The sequence below is a fragment of the Andrena cerasifolii genome, chromosome 1, assembly GCF_050908995.1.
Source record: "Andrena cerasifolii isolate SP2316 chromosome 1, iyAndCera1_principal, whole genome shotgun sequence".
In the NCBI taxonomy this organism is placed as follows: Eukaryota; Metazoa; Arthropoda; class Insecta; order Hymenoptera; family Andrenidae; genus Andrena; species Andrena cerasifolii.
In genome coordinates, this window is record NC_135118.1 from 32,873,991 (window position 1) to 32,901,106 (window position 27,116).

Sequence of the window (27,116 nt, forward strand, 5' to 3'; positions counted from 1 at the left end):
AGAAGAAAATAAAACAGTCGAAGCTTAATCTGCTGACATCTGTCAAGAGAAATATGTACAACTGTTATGTATAGCCACTTACTGACAAATAAGTGAAATAAACCGCACAATAGCATATTAAATTATCCTAATAGAATTTGAAATTATACTGTAATAACCAAGTTTTAAAATTTTCAATTAATTTTCCACTATCAATAAGTTTGTAAAAAGCTTGAAACGATTTTTCAATTCCCTAGCGCCAGTCAAACAATTTCCATATTTCGCTACGCAGCTTCTTGCAGTAAGGCCACGCGGCCAGGTTGCTACCAATATGGATGCCAATTTTCTATATTCAACGTTCATCCTTCCCTTTACACCAATTCTTATAAATGCATACTATACAAACGAATACACAACTATTCCATTGCGTAGTTATGCCCGACTACAGAAAAAAGTCACATAGTAGCACAGTAGCAATTTATCTGTGTATATACTAATTAACGCTCGCGACAGTGATTGGTTGACCGTGGAGGCTAAATTTGTTCTGAAGATAAACAAACAAGCGTAGATTGGTCATAAAGCAATTCTAATAACAACACGGGGAATCGCATCTTTCCATTATCCAGTGAGTCACCGCCGGGAGGAGCAAGAAATACATGCGTGTAGTGATCCTCTAGGGAGTGATCGGTATAACCGCGGCCATCTTGGAGCAAAATCGGAAATAAACATATCTATCTCTTTCTATCAATATTTCTGTCTCTTTCTATCAGTATTTCTGTCTCTTTTCTTACAGTTTCTTTCTCTGTCTACTTCCGCTTTTGCTCCAAAATCGTGGCAACCAATCAGCGACGATACACGTTGTTCCACTCAGTCCCTAGAGGATCACTACATGTCTGTATCCTAAATCACGTTCAGTCGTATCTCTACAGTAAACTTAATGCATCATGCCGCCGAGAATACTCATTACCACACTCAACCTTCATAGCTTAACTTCCACTCGCTCAAACGATAACATTACAAAGCCCCCAGCACTAAAATCTACGTCGTACAAACGGTCCCAAGTGAACCCAGCCGTGTAGCCCGACTCCGTTCGAAGAACCATACAGCCATTCAAATTCTCGCGCCTCGGAGACAGTCGCAGTGAGCCGCGGCGTAGTACTTCTCCGCGTCGTCACAACTTCCGGCCATGCTTCGGCGTCATTTTTTCTCGAGCGTCGTCTGCCGTTGTAATCATTACACCGTGGTAATAGTACCAAACGAGACGGAGTGGTGTCAGAAGTGGCGAGTGTCGGGGCCGCTTTTTCCCGGAGGATCGTCGCGCAGCGACTGCTAATATCGACGTACACCGTTTCGCAACGAAGCGAAGTAACAGCATTCTCACCGTCGGGCGGTACGGTCCCGGATAATACCGCGGGTGCCAACGGGTCCACGTCCATGGGACGAACGTTCGCTACGTAGAGCAGTGCGTACGCGTAGCTCACCGACGATGGCTCGGTTCGATCTGGTTCTCGCGTACGGGCCCACGAGGCCCGAGACGTTTCCCGTCGGTTCGGGTTGACGGGGCCCACCGGTGCACGCAAAAGGGAGAAAAGCCGCGGCGCGTGTTCCGAACGTTCGACACGAGTCGGTGCTCTATCCTTCTCTCTCTCTCTCTCTTACCCTCCCCCTCCCCTTCTCTCTCTCTATCTCTCTCTCTCTCTCTTCTTTTGTCCGCCTGTGATCGGATCGCCGTCAGCCGTGTTAATTAAACAAACAAACTGCGGGCACGGCGGTGTTAATCGGGCGCACCGCGGGGAAATCTGGAAAGGACGTGCGAGTCGATGAGAAGAAGGAGGCGACGGAGAAGAAAGAGGCAGGCATACAGGACCAACGCGATATGGAGAACAACGACGAAGCGCGGACCGTCGCCGAGCGCGCGTCCACGTCCAAGGAGGAGCAGCTTTCTCACAACGGGGCCGACGACGATTACGGCTGCGAGCACTACAAACGAAAGTCCAAGTTCGTGGTGAGCCGACCGTTTCTCTCCGTTCCTTTCTAATATCGAGCGGCGCGGTGCCGCGCGCCGAGCCGAGCCGCGCCGCTCTGTTTTCACGGCGTTGCAACGCGTTCCCCCCGATCACGCGGGCCCACAGTGATCACTTTACTTACGGCGTTCCAGCCGCGCCAGCCTTCTGTTAATCCTTCCGCCTAGGCCGCCGCGTGTCTCTTTCACGCCGACCATCTTACCGAACGCGGTCCGGCAGGGCCCAGTGTCTTCGGTCTCGTTAACCCTTTTACCGTTTCCTGACATCATCGACCGACTTGCTGCACGCCGTTCATTGGAATTTATAGGATTTTTTTGCGTTCGGCAACGGGCGAAACGCTGCGACCAGCGCCGATCGATGTTCTCTATGTAAAATGATTAATTCGACGGTTAAACCGTCGAGCAAGTGACGCACGTCACCAATTGATGGTTAATTATATTACTAATTCGAGTAACGACGCTTTTGTGACAGGCGCGCGGCACTGCTCGCACCTAGGAATGTTCTCCGCGCTCAGGGGCAATCGGGTGTGTAGGGTTAGCGTTATTTTACTCGCTTGCATCGCGGTAACGACGGCTGGGACAACCGATGCGTATAATTTCTAATTCAGCTCTGTGAACTTAAGTTTTTAATCGCCTTTGATCACTCACGATACAAATTTTCCTTTCCAGAGCGTGTTATCATTTACCGAAAACGGCAGATGATTCATCTTTTGAATGGTTTCGATAAGAAACCGCTGGTCAGCAACTTCCGCGGTTGCATAAGAGAAAAATGGGAGTTCGCTACTTTCGCGGCTACCCTTGAACTTACCCGCGGATAATCGATAAAACCGAGCGTTCCTAAAACGAGCGACGCGCGTGGCGGTCCCGCAATTAACGAACGATTCCGAAATTGTCGCGCGCAGGAGCTTTTCCCGTGCCGCGCGCGCGTCGCGTGTAAACACAAGCGCGTCGCGCAGGCGGGAGCGTCACCGTGTGTGCGAGCGTGTGGAACGCAGCGGCAAACAAATCGATGAGGGCTCAGCCCGTTGTTGTGTAACGGTACGCCCTCTTTGAAAGTATTGCCTACTACCAATTGCCGCGACAAGTCGAATGTCGTGCGCTGCCTAGCAGCGGCCAGCGCCTAGCCAAGAAGGGGGCGTAATTACAATTTTTTCACCCAGTATTGCAGCTCGCTCGGGTTTCCCTCCACCCCAGTGCACTGAGCATGCGTCAGCCGCCTAACATTCTCCAATTCCCTACCTTGTTTACTCGGTTTACATTGTTTACCCGAGGGTATAAAGATAAGGTAGATCTTTGCACCTCAAATATTATCTGAGAGGACACAGCGCGTTATGGGTAATCTAGATAGGCTCGCGATAGAAGAAACGCTACGCGCGTTGCTTTTTACAGGGCTCTGATTGTAAATTCCGGAATAGGGTTTCAAGGTGGATTTTCCAGATCAGTGGTTCTCATCCAGACTTCGTCACGGAACCCTTCCAAACTCGAACTAAAACTTGACGGTACCTCCATCTTCGACGGTTTCTGTTTTGTATGGGCTGCTTTTTGAAGAGTTGTAACATTGAAATCAATTATTTATAGATAAAAGAAAAAATTAGGAATTTTATTATACGAAAACTGTATCCCTAAACTTCGATAATGCTTATGATTGAAGATTCTGGGAGGAAATTGCGTATAATTCTTCATGGATGGAATGTGGAATATGAAACGTATAGATGGAGGAAATTTAAACCCCATCGGTAAATGAGATTATCTTACGGGTGTTTTCATTTGAAAGTTACCGATGGTTACCCACGTGAATGATTCCGATGGCTGTTGCGTTGCGCCATCTGATTATACGCCTAACAACCACGATCGCGTTTCACTGTATATATTATTTCATCAGATAGTTGATGCAATTAGATTACAAATTGTCAACCATTCCAATGATAACTTAACGAACTCAACAGAGTTGCACGGATAAGTTTTATCGAGCCGGTGCAGTCGTTCTTAACGGCGATTCGAACAGCCCACGATATTAAGTTCCTTAACTCTTTTATCGACTCGTGCTGCTGACCCTTTCGACGCGACAAGACGCTGAACGTTGCGCCGCGTGCGGGACTGCAACAGCCACGGCACGTTGTTACGTCCCCTGCACGCCAACGTTGCGTTTCCCGCCGGCGTCGAACGGATTTGTCGAACGCTTGTAAGCTACCGCATTGAAAGGGTTGAGGATCAAGGACGAATCCATACATTGCTAATTGGATTAGTACCGGAGACCTTCGGTTTCCAAACAAAGGCCGTGAAAGGCTTTCGTAGCGTTGAAATAAAATTTCAAGAAAATACTAATTTTAACCAAATTCCTTTAACCCGACATTCAATATACTGATTATCCCAATTAACATTTAAACCTAAACGATGGACAGCGGACACGGGGTCTATTTTGACCCATAGCAGTATAATTTCGTACAATTCACAGCTTTATCAGATATTCAGGGCCGTTCCTGGCGGGGGTGCAAGAAGATGCCCCCGCACCTGGGCGGCCAAACCTAGGGGTGGCCGTTTATTATATGTAAAATTTTGATTAATAAGAATAATAATCGAAACTCTTTTCCATGATAACTGTTTAAAATTATGCATGCGTAGATACAAAAGTAAACACTGCGTATTAAATTCTTAATTAAAGAATATTGAATTAATAAGGGCGGCAATATTGCTTTTGCACCTGGACGACCAAAACCCAGGAACGGCCCTGCAGATATTAATCCTATTACGATCTGAATTTCGTGTTTTCTTAAAGCGACGATGCTGGCAACTAATAACCTAACTTGCAACAGGTTTAGCGTGGGTCAGAATGGACCCAGCGTTCGCTATTGGACGGTGAGATTGCTAGATCTGTCCAGCTGATACGAGCGGCGGTAATGTTTGAATACCTTGGTTTTCAGACACCCTGTTGCAACAAAGTGTACACGTGTCGGTTTTGTCACGATAAAGAGGAGACCCACACGGTAAACAGAAAGGAAGTCACGGAGCTGATATGCGTGCTGTGCGACACCCGTCAGCCGGTACAGGCCACTTGCCAGAACTGCCACTGCCGGTTCGGCAAATACACGTGCCTCGAATGCAATCTGTTCGACGACGAGGACAAGAATCAGTATCACTGTGACGGCTGCGGAATATGCAGGGTCGGCGGTCGCGACCGATTCTTTCACTGTGCCAAGTGCAACATGTGCCTGCCGGTTCAGTTGCAGAACGGGCACACGGTAAACAAACACCTATCGCGCATCCATACGCAGCGGTGGTCGAAAGAAATATTGAAACCCACTTTTACTTACTAGAGTAGACGCGCCATCTGTGGCCACTTTTTGAAGGTGTAGTACCAGTTTTGGCCGCTTCTTAAAATATATAATATTTTCCCGTGTAAGCGATAAATGTAACCGTATATTTCTGGCGGTATACTAAACAAAATATTTATCGTGTGAAATTCTCCACATAATAATGACCTCTGCGAGCAAATTTAAAAATAAGATAATTATGCACATGGCCAAAAACAGTGCAATGGCCACAAACGGTACGTATATACCCTACTATTCTGCCAACCGTCCAATCTACGGAATACACACTTCAGAATATAATTCCTCCTAACATGACTATCTCACTTTCGTTACCAAATTTAAAATTTCTTCCCACCACTAGTGTATTTGTTTATTCAGTATGCGCAATGAGTTGATCCTGCTGCGTTAAGCTCTCCTAGCTGAGCGAATCAGGAAAAAGTGTGACGTAATCTGTTATCGATGCTCTTCAAACACTGTGCAGTTGCGTGTGTGCAAAGGAGTTAGCACAGTTGTATCAGTTTTAAGCAGCTGGAAGATTTGTTACTTAAGGATATTATTCCGGAAGGGATTTGATAAAAATTTTCAAAATTGCAAAATAGCTTTTATTTAATTGTTTAATAGACCGAACCAGTGCACCGAGATCATCTCTTCTAAATAGAACAATTTTTATGGTCGAAATTCAAATTATATTATTTATAAGTAATTAATGGTTTCATAAGAAGTATGGAACAGAAAAGAGAACTTGTCAAGCATAATACGTAAATAATATTATTTAATATTGTTGTAGTACGATCCATTGAATAGTATTCAGTATTTGTTACAACGATTGAGAACTTTTTTAATATTGGTGAACAAAATATCTGTTCCTGTTATAGAAAATTTTTTATTTTTATATTTTATAAGTTCCATTCCAGCTAGAACATTTATTTTCAAGAACTTTTATTTTATCGGTTCTCCTGGGAACTTATAATGTGAAAATATATAACATTTTTAAAAAAGTTCCGCGGCCCATGTTTTAAATGGAACCTATTGAAAAGTTCCAGAACTTTTTCGATCCCTGCTTTTCACACCCCTCATAATACTCAACAAGTTGCATCTTGATCGGCCACCGGTCCCTTCCGGAAGTACAGCGGTTACTTAAGGGGTTGTACCTAGTCAGGCGGCCGAAAAGAGGCGATTATTTGTGAATTTTTTTCGAAGAAGCGGAAGCGTATATTTTTATAAAACTTTTTGCGCTTAAAAGAGCAACATTTAAAGAATATTTGGTAATTTTTTCGTAGAAAAATATTTACGTTTATAATAAAATAACAAGCGACATCCAAGAAACATTTTTAAAAATTTGGTTTTGCGGTGAGCATTGCCATTCGGAACCAGATTATCTAAAAATAAAAAAATTTCGTTAGTATCTTAATGTATCCTCAGGTTGACAGAGAGAATTTTCCGAAATATTAATTTAAAACAAAATGGCGGCTATTTAAAGATTTTTGCACGAAAAAATCAGGATTTCAACTTTAAACAGCCACCATTTTGTTTTAAATTAATATTTCGGAAAATTCTCTCCGTCAACCTGATACATTAATATACTAACGATATCTTGTTTCTTGATTTTAGATAATTTGGTTCCGAACGGCAGTGCTCACCGCAAAACCAAATTTTTAAAAATGATTTTTGGATGTCGGTTGTTACTTTTTTATAAACGTAAATATTTTCTACGAAAAAATTACCAAAGGTTCTTTAAATGTTGCTCTTTTAAGCGCAAAAACTTTTGTAAAAATATACACGTCCGCTTTTTAAAAAAAAATTCACAAACATTCGCCTCTTTTCGGCCGCCTGACTAGGTATAACTCCCTAATACCTATTGCGAGTCCTGGATAAGCGAATACTTTGCCGAGTAAGGTGAATGTCCCAATTTCTGCTCATTTAAGAGGTTACTCGTCAGAAAGAAGGTGTAAAAAATTTGTTTGCGATGAAAATTTGCAGAGTAATTGATTAATTCTTTAATAATAAATCAACCAGTCGAAAACTATTTAATAAAGATATTTCAAGATGTTTAACTAATTTACAAGATGTTTAAGTAATTTGTAATTAAATATAATGCTCGAAATGTCCGTATTTCTGCTCACCAAAATTTTAGTAACATAACCTCACAATTCAATGTACGCTGTAACCTCTATTTCTCCTCGAAGGCATTTTATTTTTTGTTTATCATTATTAACGGTGATTCAGTTGACCCTAAAGCTAATCACCTGTATTCTACTTAAAAAAAAAATTAAAAATAGTACAAAATCTACATCCAGAGCACAATCCGGTGTCTGTTTTTATTAATAAATAAGAACTTTTACTGCAGAAACTATTTTCTGCCCAATTACCGAATCCCAATAGTGACCCTGTTCCTTAGCACAACCAGCTAAAACATAGTTGAAAAATTAGTCTCTCATTTTAAAAGTTTTTCGTTGCTTATGCTGCACCTTGATTAGCCCCAAGCTCGTGTTCAAATAACTTAGAATTATTTCGTTGTAACCACAGTACAAACATGATGCTCATAATAATAATAAGAAAAATCCGAAATGAGCAGAAATGGGGACGTGAGCAGAAATTGGGACATTCACCTTAACTGTGTTTCACGGATTTCATTCCTTGTCGTTAATGTCTGTCTAAACTCGCCAGTGCGTGGAGAATGTCTCGCATGCGAACTGCCCCGTCTGCCTGGAGGATATCCACACCAGCCGTATTCCCTGTCACATTCCAAACTGCGGTCATCTACTGCACCGCACGTGCTTTGAGGAATTGCTACACTCGGGCCACTACGCGTGCCCCACTTGCCAAGTGTCCCTCCTAGACATGACTGACCTGTGGAGATTTCTGGACATGGAAGTCTCGCTGACGCCGATGCCGGAGGAGTACCGAGAATACAAGGTCGACATCCTCTGCAAGGATTGCCACGAGGTGAGCTATATCCGTCTCTCTCTCTCCCTCGCAACTCTTCGCCTAGGAGAACCAGTATCAGTTCGTGATCGATGAGTTTTGAAACGTTTCAGGAGTCCACGGTGAAATTCCACGTTGTAGGTTTAAAGTGTTTGAATTGTGGAAGTTACAACACCTGCAGGGTCAAAGGATCCCCTTCGCCAGGTAAGGATGAACTTGCCGGCTGCCTGGCGCTTACGCGAAACGGAGCTCCATCCCCAGACGCCGCGTGATTGGTTGAAATTGTTCGCAGATCCGGACACTATGGACGAAGCAGCTAGCGGCAGCAAGAACGCGGGCGACGAGGAGAATTCGCAGCGCCAGAACTCCGAGTATTAAAAGAAAGTGTCGCCCCCCCTCGGGCGTTTGACGGAAGAGAAAAGAAAAGACAGTAGGGAGAAGGCCTTTACCTCTTGTTTTTAGCGAATTTATATACGTCTTTGTTGATTGTTTTCAGATTTTTTATAGGAGTTATTTTATTAGGAGGCTGAGCGCAGCGACTGATCGTAGATCGGCGCTGCATTAACGATCATGAGAAATTATACTGTCGTGACGAGGTCAGACGTAACGGAGGTGTTATAGTCTTAAAAGCGAACTAAAAAATTCAAGCTCGAATCGTCGAACGAGATCCCTCTCGTTCCGGAATGTTCCGTTTAATTCACCGATAGCTCGAAGTGAACGCAGTGACGACACCCAGCAATTTATTTACTCTTCCGTTTTTTTTTGTTCCCCTCTTTTATTTTGTATTATTTTCTTTTTTTACCGATCGGTGGCCGCGGTACCACGGTGTTGTCGCCCGTTCCCCGAATGTTCTTCTCGCGCTGGTTTCTCCGACTAGATCCTTACACGGTTCTCGTGACGCGTGACTTTCTTTCGATGCAATCTTTTCGCAAATGCTAATCGAGCCAACGGCAACGCATCTACCGGTAGTGCTAGTCAAAATGATGAAAAAACGAATCCCCTTTTAGCTATTGTAATCGACAGCTAAGAGTTCCTTTATGATAATCTACTACGCATAGTCCCCTCCCGATTTTATATTAACGCAGTTAGACGTAGAAATAGAGAACCATGAGATTATTACTAATAAGACGCATCCTGTATTCGTTAACCGACTTGTCGTGCGCGCAATTTTCGAAAAGATCGCCATCTAGTCAAGGATCGCTCGAGTCCACTTTGATGCGGCACGTCTCGCATCGGGGAAAGGGGGGAGGAAGTAAAGGCAAAGAAAAATGCGCGGGAGAATCTCAGATAGTTGGGTGACGGAAGCTAATACCTGAGGGTGATGACTCCGAGAATAGTGCGAGCTAGTTTCGCGTTCGCGGGCCTTCTAAGGCCGCGCGCAATCAGGCTTCGACATTCATCTATCGAATTTTTATCGGGCATTACCACCGTGTTGTTAAAGCATACTCGTAATTGTACACTTCGTAATGTTGTGCGTACGTTTAGGCCTTTTTAGTGCACGCGTTTGCAAAATGCGCATCCCGTTTGGAGGAAGAGGAGAGCAAACCAAAAGTCCGAAATGCGTAGCTTTTAGACGCAGCAAAGGCTAGGCGAGAGATATTTATCGAGCAGACCAGCAGACCTAGTTGGCTAAGCGTAATCAAAAGAAAATTTAAAACACGAACGGCACCACACTCGCGCAATAGCTCTGCAGGATGAAACTGTAATCTGTAAAACATAGACGAGTTCCACGGAATAGTTTAAAGCCACTCGTACACATATGCGAAAGAATCGCAGCAGCGTTTTGTTTTTTTTTTTAAACTTTCTTTTGACGATCACCGCACGTTGTATTGCAAAATAATAACATAGCGTAGCGCAGTAGTTGGCTCCTCTTCTTCCAAGGGAATGCACGAGATCGATCAAGTATTTTTAACACGTTTCAACTCGTACCGCACGGGTCGCTGACCGACGTTACTCGCTGAAACGACATTAAAGATCCTTTAACCATGTAAGAGGAGTTAGCTCGTTCTGTATGGCGAACGTATATAAAACGAAGCTTCTTTTTAAATAGTTAAATGTCTCCGGAAAGGACAGCGTTGTGTCTGACTAACTGAAAGTAGAATTTCATTGGCCTTAAATGCCGCCACCTTCTTCTAAACAGTATTACATGGTTGGAGGATTAAGAGAGTAGCTGTACTGTAACGTTTGAAGTTAAGATAAACAGAGAATGAGGTCAGACTATAAAGAAATCTAGTACAATTGGTAATGAAGGTTACGAGGAACGAGGGTATAAATTGATAGTATCACGTAAAAGTATTGTAACATGTTTGTTCCCACGGTTCCCGCCGAGAACCCTAAATTGGCTTCGAAAGCGGCGTTAGAAACGCGTGTAAAAAGCCGGCCCAGGATTGCGTTCAACGCTCATCATCGGATCGCTCATTATCATATCAAGCCCCTGTCCAGTTTGTATCGCCGGACGATCTTGTACCATTTATCTTTAGATACTCTGTAATTCGACTCTCGATGCAAGATAAAGCGCCGCGCCCTCTAGCGACATAGCCCGGGAGAGGGCACGTTTAGACGTAAGCGTAACCACGTTTTCAAGCTCAAAGGAGTCGGGACTGGTAAGGTACCATCCGATATATACCCTCACCGTGATCGCGTGGGGTCTTTTGATTGCTCATTGGGCGTTTCTTCTACTTCTTTGTCGAGTAATACCAGCTGACAGTCGCCAGCACCTTTACCTCTTATCCATTCCATGGCATTCCAAGTCTCGCGAGAGTAGCACGCTGATGTACGCCGAAAGAAAATTCAACCGATCGACATTACCATGCGTAACGTATTAGCACGTTTCACTGCGCGCAGTGATCGTCGCTCGCGCACCTCCCCCTGCCGGCTTGCTCGCGGCGGGGGGGTGCGCGGCGAGGCGTGTGGCACAGACTTTTCAAATCGAGAACAATCTCGCGGTGTGTCACTTTTTTGGTGTGATTATCATCACGTCTTTATTATTTCAGTTGTAAATTAAATACCAGTTACAAAGGCTCTTTGTACATAACGGCCGCAATAATGCTTTTGTTTTATATTATATATAATATATAAACCGGCTATCCATTTCATTTCTTCTTCATCTTACATTTCGTACGAGAACGTGACAAGAGGTCGCTACACTACGTGCGAGGAAATATAACATTAGTATCGAGTACAAAATAAAAACGTCATGATCTACATGCGAGAGCTTTACGACCGTAAACTTTGCCCCCTCCTGTTTTTATATATATATATAATCTTTGTATAGAATATATATATATATATATAATCTTTGTATAGAATATATATATCCTATACAAAAGAAAGGCTCGCGAAAGAATGTGTTTGTCTTTTTTGTTTAGTTTGTACGATATCGATAGGAGCGTGCAAGGTTCACGGTGTGTAACAGCGACTACTTTTCCACGAGAGACTCGCTTCTCTTTTCTCTATTGTATTCTACGATGAAAAGGGGCACGCTATCTTGTAGCAACTTCTTATCACCCACAAAAAAAGGCCGAAGTGTAAGTTCTGCTTTCTCCTTAGTCGTGTCTCAAGTATCCTGCCGAGAATACTCTGCGAACGGAAGGATAAAGCACGACGTAGCTTCGGCTTGTTTTTTTTATTCAGATCCAATTATGGGTGCACCGTGGTTCCCCCCTTTAATGTTCAATTGATTCGCACACTGTGTACATCGAAACATCCTAATCAACCACGCGATTCCCCGGTGCACCGAGCATCAGCATTCAGCCAGCGTAAAATTTTCTAATAGAATTATATCATTCTGTTCCTTCGTTAACCCGTGGGATGGATCGTATCTGATAGAAAAAAAGAGGCCATATTCCTGAAACGGAAGGCGCCGCATAGTTTGTTCGTTTTCTTTCATTTTTTTTTTTTTTAACTACGACTAGTTCAACGTCGCGTTTTTTTTGTACCACGAAGTGCGACCGAGCCCCTACGGCTGCAGAACGGCTTTCAGAAGTTCAGAGTGCGAGGACGCAGCGGTAGGTATCCATGGCTGCTGAGGAATCGTCGCGCGGCGCGCGTCATCTCGAGCTGGTCGTGCGTGCGCCCGCAAGCCACTGTTGCCCATTGCGTCTCCAACTGTAGCTGAAAAGGAAACGGGGAACTGTGAATAACCTTTTCGATCGTCTCAACTTCTTCGAGTCTATAAAAGCTGATAAGTTTTTGTTCTATCTTTAGGTGAGAGAAAGAATCGACTTCACTTTTGAGTCGCCTTGACGCGTCAGACACCTCTCCCACTCAATTCCTTGACCGGTAGCTTGGATACTCGGAACTGAGCGTGGTTTGAAAAAAGTAGTGATGGGTTCGAACGTACCGCGAGCATTTTTGTTCGAGGAAGTATTATTCAGTAGGTGCAAAATTATTTTTTTTAAAGTGTTCAGGACAGAGAGGGTAGTGAAGGAAGGAGGACTCTTGGTTCTTGAAACTTCCTCCATCGCCCAAGTCGATTCTTTCCCCGATTTTATACAGAAACATAACCCTTTCGATATATATATACATATAGCACGCGTGGAACGTCACTACACTAGCGACATCTACCGAACAAATTTACTCCACACCAGGGCCTACTTCAAACAAGACAGTTAATGGCTACTAAACTTCAAGACACGTTCGTTTAACACAGACAGAGGTGACTTAAAAGCTGGAGCATGCGTGTTATAGCGTCTTCTCTGCAAAGAGTCCTGGAACCCAAACTACCCACGCAATTCCCTCCTAGGGCCCCGGTACAATTACGAGGCGTCACAGGGCCCGTCATATCGTTCATTTTTGCAAGGCGCCATTCAATATCGCCCGGACTTGCGTGAAACCCGAGCGCGTCGCGACAGATGTCTTTCGAGCCTCTGAAAGCTCGACGCGGAACGAAACTCGACACGAGAATATCGGGTCTCGACGCGAGGCAAGCACACACGGACGAGGGAGGCGGGGGGGTTACGGTTAGGCCGTTTCGCGAGAAAGCAAGGGGGAGGGTAGGAAAAAAAAGTGGGAAACTCACCTTGGCGCGTTTTACTGGCCTGAGCGGCAGAGGGCTGAGGATACAGCAGGGACTGTCGAACGCGTCGAACGTGATCGCCCTCTTGGCGTTGGGCTTCCGTTGAACGGACGCGAAGTCGTGGGAAGTCTGGAAAGGATAGACACACTAGCTACAGCCGGCAGTCAAATAGAACCGTATCTTAGAAAATGTCTGTTCGAGAATGGCTGGCGAAAATTTTCGCGTCGATCACGCACTTTGGAGGGGGGGTCGCGCCGACAGACGACCGTTGAGAACCGACATATATATAGGAATGTACAGAGAGAGAGAGAGAGAGAGAGAAAGAGAGATAGATGGAGAGAAGAGATGGGACTGTATCGAGACAGAGATAGAGAAACAGAGAGAAAGGATAGAAAGAGAGAGAAACACGGGACTGTGTCGGCTCGTCGTGTTTTGCCTCACTGAGCCACGTTTCGAACGCTCGCTAGCGGACTACCACGATTCTCACCGTGGAATGACTAGGCCTTTTGCATTTCTTTATTTTCCTTTTTCTTGTTCTGCCGTTTTCCATCTTTTTCTTTTACACCGGTTACGAATTAGTTACGATTTAGAGTAGCATCTCGCGACCGCTGGAGCCGCCGCACAAGAATTGTCTTTGGACTTGTCGTCTCAGAACAGGAGAGTCGTGGAACTTTGGAGGGGGGGAGGCGGGGAGGGGGTGGGTGCTTTGGTACGCTAGGCCGGGCCTGTACAAGGGACGTTTTCTTTACGTTCGAGTTAGTTGTGTAAACATGCGGCAACTCAACGTTACATTACCAAAGGGATAAAAATATATCTATATTATATATATGCGTGTATATATTAATATGATAATAAATATTTAAACACTATATTCTTTTTTATGTATATATACTGTATATACGCATGTCGCGCGGGATGTACGATCCGGGGAGCTTGCTCGGAGGACGAAGTAGTCACGAGGGCGTACAACCCGCAGTACGCATGCGCGTATCGATCGCGCGCCCGCGTGGGTCACCGGTGACCCGTTTACCAAAGGCAGAAACGCGTCTTCTTTTTTTTTTGCATTTTTCTGTTTGGCATTGAAGCGAAACACCTTGGAGGACGAACGTGAGACTGTAAACAGTTCGGTATAAATGATTCCACGTAATTAAGTGTCGACACTCGTTTTCTGAGGTTAGAAATCTTCCATTATTTGTGGAATTGGTTTTTCATCCCTGGACAGGCTATGTGCTTCGCAGATATTTGGTCAGAGATGTATTTGGTAATATTAGAGTGTTTTTTTATGGTTCTGTTAATCATGTAGATTAACTTATGTACGTTTGAAAACCTCTGTCAAGACCGCGTGGCTGGAAATGTTCACCGGGATGAATGCCTGCAGTTCACTTCGCCCCCAAGGCATAAAAATGTACGCGAATAATTTACACGAATAAACATCAACAAAAAAGAGATGAGAGAAATTCGCGAAAACAAGAGAACCGCTGGTTTCAACGCGATACCAATTCTCGGCGAACTTAATCGAAAAATTAATGGGAGAAGAACGAGGCAAACAAAAACGAAACAATAGTGTCGACCATAAATCGACTTGTACGCGCAGCGTCGGGACCTCACGAGTTTCCGTTCGAAAGCAAAAAGATAAAGTACGAATGTGTTCGATGTAGGGCAGTAATGAACGAAGTCTCGGTCACGATAAAAGGACGATTGTGTACACGCGGGTAATAACTTAAGTACTCGGATCGATGCATTTTTAGCTGACTTAATTACGATTAAATAATAACGTCTTCACCTATGACGATCTTACCATTAATAGCTTTCTATGTATAAATAATTTAACAGGGGGGGGAAAAGCATACGCGTCGTTGAAATAAGTTAATATATAAATATAGATATCAAACGATAAATTTACGCCCGTTAATGTTAGTCATGTTACTTAGAACTTACGTAAAAAAAAAAAAACGCTAATAATCTTTGGATTGGACGATACCAGGCGACGAAAAGGGGATTCTGCGGGCCACGAGGGACAGTCAACAAGGGTTAAATAATTTTCTTCGCGCGCCCTGGTGCATTTAACGTTTAGTAATAAATTAATAGGAAATAATAATGATAAAAGATATAAGAGGAGACGTAGAGAGAAAGAAGCGACGAGGCGTAACGTTATTCAAGAGGCAGGCAAAGTTAACCATTCTAAACGAAGGAGAGAGACAGAGAGAGAGAGAGAGGGAGAGAGAGAGATATATATAGAGACAAGGTGTTAAACAGAGAGAGTTAGAGAAGGCCGGCTAGCGTGTCTAAAGGCGATGATTGGTACGGGAGTAATACCAGGATAGGGCGGGTTGTGTTTGAACATGATTCTGATTATGGATTTGGTGGTTGTCTACCTTCACGGGACTAGTCCCTGCTGTTAAGAAACTATCCTCCAACGCCATGGATGCTGGTGAGAACAATACCGATGTGTCCAAACTTTTACTCTGCAAATAACGGAGGGGAGAATTAATCAATAAATTGCACCGCTGTCGTTCAGCCTCATACTAGATAAACAGCGCGAATGTTGCTCTTTCAACTTACGGGTGTTTCTACAACGAAACTCATTTCGGAATTATCCTGAGAAGCGTTCGCCCAGGCGTGGCAGAGCGCTTTGCGCGCCCTTTTCCCACCAGGAGCGCTGTTCTCCTTACCCCGCCGCCGTATCGTGCTGTAACCGGAGTCCTGGAGGATGGCGCTGGTCCCTGCTAGACTCTCGCGATCGGTCTCCTGTTTGATGATCTCCGTCAGAGCGTCGAGACGACTGGGGGTGGCAGGTAACTGAGTAGTCGCGCCGCTACGCCGCTCCAGCTCCGCGAGCGCGTTCTTGAACGGCGTTGGCGTCCTCGGCGTGTTGCCATCTGGAATTTACATTTCCATTTAATTTCTAGGCTACGATTCTTCTCAACACTGCGGAACACCGTTCGCGCCTCGACTAGCGTTCGGCATTGCCCGCGAGGTTAACTAATAACGACGGAACGGAACACGAGTAAAGTAGGCGCTTGGATGTCGGAAGTTTACCATTCTGACTACGTCGAAGGCCAGTGGGCTGAGGTGTGGTGAGCGGACCAGGACTGCTCCCCTTGGGAGTGCTCGCTCTTGGCCAGGAAGATGTCTCGGGGCTGAGGCTGTTCAAGAACTGTGATGGGCTGAATGGTAGCTGTTTGATGGGTGTGGATGGGGTGGTGTCGCCAGTCTGTTGCTGGTGGTGCTGCTGTTGCTGTGTGATTATCAAGTAATCCGACTGGTTCCCACTGTCGGGGGTCTCGGTTCTCTGATGGAGAGCGTTCTTACGTCGGCGCAGAATGGGAGGTGGGCTGCTTCTCTCCTTCTCCGCCACGCTACTTGATATCTCCTCCAAGTCTGGCATAGGCATTAATCTTATCTCCGAGCTTCTGGAACTGGTCGCCTCGCCTTGTAGTTGCAAATCGAAATACCTGCAAAGCCAACAAGTACATGAAGACACTATGCTTCTACGGGATTTTTTTCTTAAATACAAAGCTTCGATTTCTCGCTCGTTTCAAAACCTAATGTCTGATCATTTTCGAAGGTGGTGGTACGGTTCTTCAGCCTGGAAACAACTCACTTAGTGAACGGCGAGATTTGCTCAGTCTTGACTCTGACAGGGCTGCCCCTCTTCGATGGAGAGTTCAAGCGGGAATCACTGTTGTGCGCGCGGTCGTTGAGACTGAGGAGGCCCTGATAAGTCTGACTGTTCTGTTGGCTCTCCCAAGCCCTGGTCCAGTCCAGCTGGTCGATGTCCAGAGTATGCGCTTGCACGGTGGTCAAAGTCGTGGCGTTTTCGTTGCTGGTCGAGGCAGCCTTCAAACGAGCTTGGACAGAGACGTCCTCCTCCGTGCAGAGACTGTCTTTCGGCACGGCTGAGGATTCGACCACTTTTCTTCTGCCTCTCCCTGGTAAAGATCAACGCTGTTAGAATCTTCTGCTTACAAATTTCAGACGTTCTAAACGTTACGGGTGTTATATGAAAGGTAAAGTTACGAATCTCGTTGGAGCACTGAAGGACTTAGAAATGAGCGCAAACCTCTCGTTCCAGTGGTGGACCTTCCTTCCTCCGTCTCGTACTTCCTCCTCATGGTGCTGTTCCAATGATTCTTGATGGCGTTGTCCGTCCTGCCAGGCAGCAATTTTGCTATTTTCGCCCACTGATTGCCCACCCTGCGGTGGGCCTCGACGATGATCCTGTCCTCCGCCTCCGTCCACGCGGTCTTCTTGATCCCCGGATTTAGGTGGTTGTGCCATCGCTCCCGACACTGCTTACCGATGCGACCCTTCAAGTGCCGTGCAATTAACGTCCACTTCTTCGGGCCGTACCGCTCCACCAGCTCCACCACTTTTTCGTCCTCCTGTCAACACCGTCAATCGTCAGTCGGAGAAAACGCTACGAACCGTTTAACGTTCAAACGCCCGAGACTTTCACCGACCACCATTCTACGGACGGTTGAACCTTAATATGCGGAATGTGTGCTTTAGCGGTTAATGAAATATTCCAATTAATTAACTTTTACAAGTCTACGTTTCGGGAGGGGGTAGTTCTGGAACCTTCGCTGTGCGGTTAATGAAATATTCCAGTGCCCAGAAATATTGCAATTAATTTATTTTGACAAGTCTACATATTGGGGAGTTCTGGAACCTTCGCTGTACAACTATCAATTGGTTGAGTAGGTACTTATAAGTTGTTTCAGCTCTTGATCATGGATTCTTGAAAATGGCTACTTGTGAATTGTTATGTCGTGTTAAAAAATAAAGGGTACTTTTTACGCGGTAAGCTCTATGTGGTTTTATAAAATGTAGGTTGCTGTACTTCTATTAATACGGACAGAGCAGCAGATTTTCCTATAAATAGAAACTAATAAACTGGCCTTCGAGGAGGTCTTAGGAGTCAAGCTGAATAAGAATTCCCCGGAGCTAACAATCCACACTTATAACTATCTCAAAAGGCTATAATACTGAAACAAGATATACGACGGGAAAAACTTAGGTCCTCTTAATAGAAACGTTCATAGAGACGATACCCAGGGTCGCAGTGGTCAGTATTCACCCCTACAACGCAGGTAGACGCAGACTAAATCGCCATTCCCCCAAGAAAATGCAAAACAATAGCCATCTAACAGATAACAAATCCTCTAATACCCACCCCAAATAACCCAGGCCTTACATCCAACACCATCATATAAATTCCAGTTACCTTACTCAGAAATCTCTTCAACCCAAACCTTCCAGTTATTATTATTATTATTAATATTATTATTATTATTAAACTCTTTACTGCACAACACAAGCAGATAAACAAAAAGAAAGTAGAGAAAAGCAAAGGTGCAGTTCAGTCAGAGACTGTTTTTCTACCTAACTTAAGTTGCCCTCAACTCAATTTTGCTAAAATTCATATTTTACCACCACTTTACATTTCTCGTGAAAAAAATAAAAATCGATATTTCTCTAAAGTAAAACGACCACAAAGTTATACGCCCACCTGTACTTTTACGTTTTACTTTGCTTTTTAATTTACGTTTTACTTTGCTTCTTACTTTGCTTCTTTTCTTCTTTGCTTCTTACTTTGCTTCTTACATTGCTTCTTACTTTGTTTCTTACTTTGCTTCTTTGCTTCTTACTTTGCTTCTTTGCTTCTTACTTTGCTTCTTTGCTTCTTACTTTGCTTCTTTGCTTCTTACTTTGCTTCTTACTTTACTTCTTACTTTACTTCTTACTTTACTTCTTACTTTACTTTTTTACTTTACTTTTTACTTTACTTTTTACTTTACTTTTTACTTTACTTTTTACTTTACTTTTTACTTTACTTTTTACTTTACTTTTTACTTTACTTTTTACTTTACTTTTTACTTTACTTTTTACTTTACTTTTTACTTTACTTTTTACTTTACTTTTTACTTTACTTTTTACTTTACTTTTTACTTTACTTTTTACTTTACTTTTTACTTTACTTTTTACTTTACTTTTTACTTTACTTTTTACTTTACTTTTTACTTTACTTTTTACTTTACTTTTTACTTTACTTTTTACTTTACTTTTTACTTTACTTTTTACTTTACTTTTTACTTTACTTTTTACTTTACTTTTTACTTTACTTTTTACTTTACTTTTTACTTTACTTTTTACTTTACTTTTTACTTTACTTTTTACTTTACTTTTTACTTTACTTTTTACTTTACTTTTTACTTTACTTTTTACTTTACTTTTTACTTTACTTTTTACTTTACTTTTTACTTTACTTTTTACTTTACTTTTTACTTTACTTTTTACTTTACTTTTTACTTTACTTTTTACTTTACTTTTTACTTTACTTTTTACTTTACTTTTTACTTTACTTTTTACTTTACTTTTTACTTTACTTTTCACTTTACTTTTTACTTTACTTTTTGTCTTAAGATTACTTTTACATTAGTTTATTCTTAACACTCATCTTTCTTTGTTGGTGTCTGCATTTTACTTTAGTTTATAGTACACGCATAGGCTTCCCAACAGTGTTACCCCTGCAGCCTTGCCTTTACTCTAATTACCAGTAAATATTCAGGTTTCATGTTTTTTCAGCAATAAAGACGATCAATAATAAAAACTAACAAATAACATATTCCGAAAAGCGTCGAAATCGAGGTCCAAGCATCCCCAAACGTTTCCCGGAAGCAAGTCAACCAAATCCTCCCCAATCTCGACAATCCCAACCAAGGCAACCCGAGTCCCAAAGCAGCCTACAAGCACCAACAAACAATCCTACATATTCCAATCGCAGAGTCCCTTGAGGGCCCGAGGAAGCATCGAGGAGATGTCCACCACCGGAAGGCGAGCCGCGGCTTCTCCCATCCCCCGGGTAGAGCGCGCAAGTAATTTCTCCGCGCGGAGGAGAGTCACGGGAGGCGGAGAACGAGGCGGTAGGTCGAGGAGAGAGAAAGCGAGGGAGCCGAGGGAGAGGACACGCGGAGATGATCGTCGTCACGCACGGCGCGGAGGAAGAGGAGGGAAAAACAGAGAGGAAGACGGAGAGAGGGCCGACAACGAGAGGGACTAACCGCGGTGGGTTTTGCGCTCCCATACCAGGGAATCAGGTGCGCACACCGACGAGCGGGCCCGCTCATGGCGTGCCGGTACGTACGCGTTCTGTACGCGAGGAGCGCGGCTCTACTTGCCCTTGGCTGTTGCCAAGTGCATTGGCACGACGGCGGCGACGACGACGACGACGCAGCATCTCCGCGGGCTCTCCGCGTCTCTTTTTCTTGTTGCATACCCCACCGTGGCGACCGTGGGGCGTCCCTTCCTTCGTTTTGTGCCCGGGCCGTACGTGTAGGCGTACGTGCTGCAGGGCCGTGCCGTTACGAGGCCGGGGATTTAGGCGTTAGGAGCGCGAGGAGCCTGCGAGCCGGTCGCTCTTAGAACGAAGCTGGGATAGAGTCGTAGGGGGCTGACGAGTATGTACCAGCAAATTGCGGTGCATTAGACGCGTCTGATCGGACCTCTCGATGCGGGAAGCTGTGCACGCTTGCGGTGGAGGCTGGGGAGACTCGAATGCGAGGAATTCTGAGTAGAGTGATTTGATAAAGGGCCAATTCGATTCTAACAGGGAAAATGATTTTTTTTTTTTTAATGCGACCCATGCAGTCCGCTTTTAAGTTTGTACTTTTCACTGTGGTAGGGGGTGAGTTGCAGCGTGACTGAAGGAGGTTCGAATCTGCCGTTTTCTTGGCTCATTTTTTTCATTCCTCTTCGTTTCGCCGGTGGAAGGGATTCTTGTGTTGGTCCTGTGGCACTGGAACGCTCCTGCATCTTTTTCTTCCTCTCTCTTCCTCCGCTTATATGGCGGAGGAGAGTTTTCGGTAATGGGGGGTGTAACGGTTCTTCGCGAACTTTCTGTCACCGGGGAGTGGTTCTTGCGCGGCTACGTCTTGCTCGGGTCCTTGTGAAAGCGGCGCTTGAAACGTGGCCGATGAATTTCGACGGTTTTGTACAGGGTGCTTCAGAATTGCGAGGAGAAGCTGCGGGGAAGGGGAGAGCTCGTGTAAATGAGCAGAGGTGTTTTAATGAGAGCACATCCAGAGGGATATCTTTTTCACTGGCGCGGGAGACGCGAGGAAGCAGTACAGGGTGCTCCAAAATTGGGAATGCGAAGCTAACTGGCCAGGAAGCACTTTAAAGCTTTTAAAGAAGTATTTAATCAGTTGCAGACAATTGCATCTACAATTTTAACCCTTGAACGGCGACGTCACTCTTTGTGACGTAGACGGTGACTTGGAGCATCACAGACACCGCTTTAATAATTTGAAATTGTCGAGCCTAAAGAGCGATCCAAAGGTGTTCCAAAGTCGAGGGACCAAAAATAAACGATTACTCGAGCCACTTTTTATTTTTAACAAGGATCCCTCGGGGTGATATGCCACTTCGCAATAATTTTTTAAATAACGTACAGAGGGCGTTACATTTCCACTAATTTCGTTGAATTTAGTGTAACTGTTAAGACGATAGATTTTGGCTTTTAACTTCTTTTACTTTCACTAAATCCTGGTAAGTTATAAAAGTATCGGCTTGATCTAATTTCACACTGCAACTGGAATGCGGATTGTACATTTGTGTGAACAGTTCTACGGAAAATCAATATTCTGATAAAGAATGTTAACAAACGAATTTTAAAACCTCTCACAAATCCGTTAAAACTGTGTATTTTGCGGAGAGATTTTCAATCCTTCTTTTTATGGCCGCGTGGTATAATATGCCACAAAAAAATATTTTACTTCTAATATTAAATAAATATTTTATTTATATTTGGAAAAAAACATTTTTTCTAATATAAAATGAATATTTCCAGTATATTTGGAAAAAATATTTGCTTCTTAATCTAGAATAAATATTGTATGTATATTTAAATATCAAAAAGAGATTGAACCTCTATTTAATATTGGATGTATGTGTATTCAATATTTTGTGCTACTAGGGCAAGATCGAATAAAAATGTAAGAAAAGTAATTCCCTGCAGGAGTCTCCCAGACTCCGCGTCACCAGTTATAGATTAATATTAATCACCTCGAATTCCACCCCAAAATCTCTCAAGAAACAAATCACCTTATACCTCCCAGTTTCGTTTCTCCATACCACGGAACGTTTACGCGAGGACGGGGCCAGATTACAGTCGAAGGTTCGCAGGGCCCGAGGAACGAGGACCGAAAAACCGCGATGGGAAGAGGATGCAACGAAATTCAGGTACCTCTTTCGTCCAGGGCCCCTTGACCAACTCCGGATTCACGACCTTTGCCCATCGTTGCTGGCATTGGACGTCGCTCCGGTCTGGGAAGTGGCCAGCTATGGAGTCCCATCGAAGCCCCGTGCCCAGTTGCTCCGCGGTGCTCACCAGTTGCTTCAACACAGAATCCTGGAACAATTGCGAATAAAAAAATTAGAAGCGTGCCAAGTATACGGTGACATTTGTTGGAGGAGGCAAGTGGAGGGAACGAAGAATGATTGGGACAGTGGGAAGTCCCTTTAAATAGCAATGCCTCCAAACTAGATCACTTGTCAACCCCCAAACTAGTTCACCTCTATCCCCTAAGAGTTCCCACCGCGTAGCTTCCTTCCATTCACGCATGCGCGTCCAGAGACCCACCACTGCTTGGCGCAACTTCGTATTACCGTCACTGCGATACATTTTCAAGGTGTTAAAGCATCGAGGAAAAAACTCTGGTGATTCCGACCCCGTTTAAAAGCAGGTGCGTGGAGACCAAGATCATCAGCGGAGTCCCATCGATAACTCTCGAGGAAATGCGTACAACTGCTCGAAATTCGGGTTACCAACTCCAGTTTCTTTTTTTCCCTCACATTGGAAATGTACTTCTGGCTTAACGAAGGGGAGACACGTAACACATTGAACGAACTTCCCCCGTGACACTGATGGGCAGGTCCGTAATTAGCATTGCTACAGGACTTTTTATTAATTCGTTTAATTAATGTACAGGCTGCTTCAGACATTTCAGACGCACATTGGATTCTGGGGACGGTTTTCATTGTAACTTCTTTCTTCAACCTTTAACTTCAGGAAAGGCAAACCAACTGCGCTAAGTGTTCTTCTCGTGATAAATAATTGACACTCGAGATGTCTAAGTGAAGAAATTTATGCGGTTTAAGTTAACGTCGCTCACAAGGGAAGATCCTGAACCCGAAGATTAAAAAATTCTGAAACTCTGTGAACATGTAGGGGATTTCCTCCTGGTTACAACGAAATTTTTCTTTGCTACCCAAATTCACTCGAAGAGGGTGAAATTAGCCCCTGAAGATTCGGCTATTTTCCGATTTTATTTTCCAACTCGGGAACTGTGCGAGATAGAAAAAAAGTTTCAAGACGAAAGTTACTTCTTTTAATTAGATCTAGCATGTGGTAAAAAATTATTTTACAGTTCACGAATTATAACACAAAATCGGAAAATAACCGAATTTTCAGGGGTTGATTTCACCCCCTTCGAGTGAATTTGAACAGCAAACAAAAATTCCTTTGTAACCAGGAGGAAATTCCCTACACATTCACAAAGTCACAGAATTTCTTGAATTTCCGCGTCCGGGATGTTCCCTTGTCAGAAATAGGGCGTATTTATGGCCACGCACATTTCACTGCGATATTGCATCAGGATTAAAAAAAAAAGAAGAAGACAAAAGCGGGGAAGAAAGGTCACGGTAACGAATGCACAGGATCGATAGGGTCTCTGTGATGTTTCCCACGGGAAACCATACGGCGTGCCCTATACTCTACGGTGGCATATGACTATGGGGTGGTCGAGGGCATCTGCCTGCGGACGTAACTCGTTGTGGAAGGTACGAAGGGTGGACCTCTTTTCGAGACCTATGCTCATTGTATCCCCCCTGCTCTCCCTTCCTTCTGTACTACATCCGATCGAAGTCACGGTACGATGACGCGATCGCATGTGCACTAGGAAATTTTCGATCCGCCGAGAGACGGGGGGCGCGACTCTGCTTCCATTTGCATCGGTCACCACGAGCTCCAGACTCGCGCGATAAATACTTTTCGAGACTTTAGGGACCGGTTGATGGGTTCTTTTCTTCGTAGGTTCTATTTCCTGCTAAGTTAGAGTTTCAATTAAATTTTTCGATAAATGCGCCTGGAAAGTGGAGCTCGAAAAGTTCTACTCTTTAAAAAAGTTTCTCGACTTTCTATTTGGAATCCTTTGCTCCTGGAGTGCTTTGAGAAATCGCTAAAATTTGCTCGAAGTCGTCGAAGAATTTTCGGAGTCACGCGCAAGTGTTTAAAATTTCTTGAAATGTTCAGGTGACCTATTTATCTGTTTGATTAAGTTAAATACTTTTTTTTCGATATGGATTTGTCGAGGTGCTCCAATGTTTCGAATACTTTTCAGCTGTGTTAAAACCAAGCCCTGCTTTCCCCTCGAAGCTAATTCGATCGCGTGTGAACCGAAAGCTCGAATCCGCAAATCGCCATGAACGTTTTCATTACCTCCTCTTTGGTCCACCTCCCTTTGTTTACGTGCTTCCCCTGGCCATGACTGCTGGCATTCGTCGTGGCCGGATTCTGGGACTGATTAGTGGCGCCGCGACAGACGCTGCCGCTGTACTCGTTGTCGGAGTCCCCGCCGCTGCTAGAATCGTACCCAGACCGCGATCTAAAACAGAAAACAAAGGAGGACTGTCTTACAGCAGCTGATTGGAGACCTCTCCGCGGCAATCTGCCCTCTTCCAACGTTGACAGTGCCCAAACATTCGCAAGACACTCGGCGCTCTCGATAGGAGGCTGGATATCACAGATCAGAGCCCAAGTATAAACATTTTCCTTCTGGAGCTTAAGGGGTCGTGCTCAGTCAGGAGGACGAAGAAGGGTGGTCTTTGGAAATTTTTTACTCAAAAGCTACGACACATTTCTCAAAAAATCTTTTTTCCTTTCAAGCATTGCATCTAGTACCGTACATCGTAATTTTTTTATTTAAAAATATTTAGCAGTAACTAAGTTATTGTCCATCGCTCGAAGGCTCTCTAAAAAAAGGCACTGCTGCTCGAAAGTCGAGAATCTAAAATAAAAAATTTAAAAAAGAATTACTTATTATATTATATTATCTAGTATTTGAAGGAAGGATTTTTCGAAATATTGATTTGGGAAAAATGGCTGATGTTTGAAGTGAAAGTTTCAATTTTTATCATAAATCGTGTCTGATTTTCGTGAATTAAAAGAAAACTAAGCGTCGGATAAAAAAATCCTTCGTTCAAATACTGGATATTATAATATAATAAGTAAATTTTTTTTATTTCTTTATTTTAGATGGTCGACTTTCGAGCAGTGGTCACCGCAGAAGCCTTTATTTTTAGAGAACCTTCGAGTGATGGACAATAACTTAGTCATTGATAAATATTATTAAATAAAAAAAATACGCTGCACGGTACTAGATGCAGTGCTTAAAAGGAAAAAAGTTTTTTGGAGAAATGCGTTATAGCTTTTGAGTAAAAAATTTCCAGAGACCACCCTTTTTCGGCCTCCTGACTGAGCATGACCCCTTAAAATTGCAAGATATCGACAACTCTGACACTGAGCACAAATCCGCGTGCGGAACTCCTGTATTCCTATCTCTCAACTATAATGACTGGACGCCCATGGGCGTTTCCCGCGATGGGAATTTTAATAAATTAACAGATTAGAATTTGTGCTTATTAAAATCCGCGATATTATCGTTAAGCTTAAGTTTTCCTGACGTTTTTTTAGAGTGATAATTTTCTCGGTTTGGAGGCTTGGATGTGGCTACTACGGGGTGGGTTTCCGAGGCCCGAAATTCGCTAGACGAGACGTGCGAATGTTGTAACGGATATAGCATCTCCTTCATTTTTTATCGCACAAAGGCGAAGGCGGGAAATCACGGATGGCTGGCCATCCATCCTGCGCGTTTCTTCCTCTCCTTTGTCGAGGCACTATCGCCCTCGCCACCCCTTTGTTCCTCACCCTTTGGCCGAACCGCCGTGCGAGAGGCAATCTTGACCACAGCCTGGCGAGTGTCAGTTTTTGCGGTCAGGAGTGCCTCTCGCTGCCTCCTCTCCGTTTTCGGGGATTTCCTGTCCACTTCCTCCCCGAGTGATCGTTATTCGTTCTCACAGAGCTCGCAGTATTTACTTAAAAATAACGATTAAGGCGGCTTTAAATTCGCGGCGAGGCGTCCTCCGCCGGTTGCACAATGACCCACCTCGGGGTGCAATTAGCAAACGGTCGGCTGCACGGCGCTCTAGCCTATTTACATTCCAGCCACCGTGGAGCCTGCCTATATTCGCTGGGTGACGCAACTCGCCGCGATATGGCCGGTTAACTGGAGATGAAGTTGCGAGAGTGGATGTACGCACTCGCTAACACACGTGAACCGCAGAACGCAACGGTCCTGGGCTTGTTATGTTTACTGTTTCAGCCAGCCTCTGCGATCGCGTTTCTGCTGCACGCGGAGGCGTCCTGCGCTGGTTGCAGAAACGCTACTGTGCCAGCGTTACAAAATTATGGGCCAGAATTTGAGTAAACAGTGTTCCCAGTAGGTCCACGTGTTTTAGTATTCATAATTATTGCTGTGAGAAATTTCTGGAGAATTTTATTGGGCAGTGAAGATTAAGAAACGGGTAACGATAGATTAAGTCGGGGATCCATGGGAAAGCTAAATTCAGCTGTGCTATGATTTTTTTAAGGGGCTGCTTTCGGCCTAGAGTCCATAAAAATAGGTGATATTTAGGAATTAATTAAAGGGAAGCTACTAGATATAATTTTATGGGACTTTTTGCATTGAATTACTTAGTCATTTAGCAAATTCACGTGTGGCTAATTAATGAATTAATTAAT

At 44.0% G+C, this 27,116-nt stretch overlaps 3 protein-coding genes across 5 annotated transcripts in view; 2 read left to right on the forward strand and 1 right to left on the reverse strand.

Moving 5' to 3' along the window:
* Nucleotides 1-27,116, forward strand: part of Parvin (beta-parvin) — a 411,519-nt gene that overhangs the window by 125,498 nt on the left and 258,905 nt on the right. The gene's annotated exons all lie outside the window — the stretch shown is intronic.
* Nucleotides 1,170-9,850, forward strand: Rchy1 (Ring finger and CHY zinc finger domain containing 1). The gene is made up of 5 exons (XM_076828588.1): nucleotides 1,170-1,984; nucleotides 4,924-5,241; nucleotides 7,981-8,259; nucleotides 8,352-8,442; nucleotides 8,531-9,850. Exons 1-5 carry the CDS (start codon nucleotides 1,856-1,858, stop codon nucleotides 8,614-8,616), a joined length of 903 nt encoding a protein of 300 aa, XP_076684703.1. The 5' UTR covers nucleotides 1,170-1,855; the 3' UTR covers nucleotides 8,617-9,850.
* Nucleotides 11,189-27,116, reverse strand: part of Myb (proto-oncogene like protein Myb) — a 61,863-nt gene continuing 45,935 nt past the window's right edge. For 2 of the 3 annotated variants that reach the window (XM_076828312.1, XM_076828306.1), the window contains exons 2-10: nucleotides 24,756-24,921; nucleotides 22,503-22,667; nucleotides 17,319-17,640; nucleotides 16,860-17,187; nucleotides 16,295-16,710; nucleotides 15,818-16,134; nucleotides 15,631-15,720; nucleotides 13,259-13,384; nucleotides 11,189-12,351 (exon numbers count right to left, since the gene is read on the reverse strand). In XM_076828312.1, the coding sequence (XP_076684427.1) occupies nucleotides 12,217-12,351; nucleotides 13,259-13,384; nucleotides 15,631-15,720; nucleotides 15,818-16,134; nucleotides 16,295-16,710; nucleotides 16,860-17,187; nucleotides 17,319-17,640; nucleotides 22,503-22,667; nucleotides 24,756-24,921 (2,065 nt within the window). In that variant the 3' untranslated portion in view covers nucleotides 11,189-12,216. The remainder of the gene's footprint in view (nucleotides 12,352-13,258; nucleotides 13,385-15,630; nucleotides 15,721-15,817; nucleotides 16,135-16,294; nucleotides 16,711-16,859; nucleotides 17,188-17,318; nucleotides 17,641-22,502; nucleotides 22,668-24,755; nucleotides 24,922-27,116) is intronic. The other variant, XM_076828315.1, reaches the window with a different exon arrangement.

Bases quoted from the DNA above. Each gene is read 5' to 3' on its own strand.
- Rchy1 (XM_076828588.1), top strand. From the start codon at position 1,856: ATGGAGAACAACGACGAAGCGCGGACCGTCGCCGAGCGCGCGTCCACG. The intron at 5,242-7,980 runs GTAAACAAACAC...TAAACTCGCCAG, and splicing joins AGTTGCAGAACGGGCACACG to TGCGTGGAGAATGTCTCGCA. The intron at 8,443-8,530 runs GTAAGGATGAAC...AATTGTTCGCAG, and splicing joins CAAAGGATCCCCTTCGCCAG to ATCCGGACACTATGGACGAA.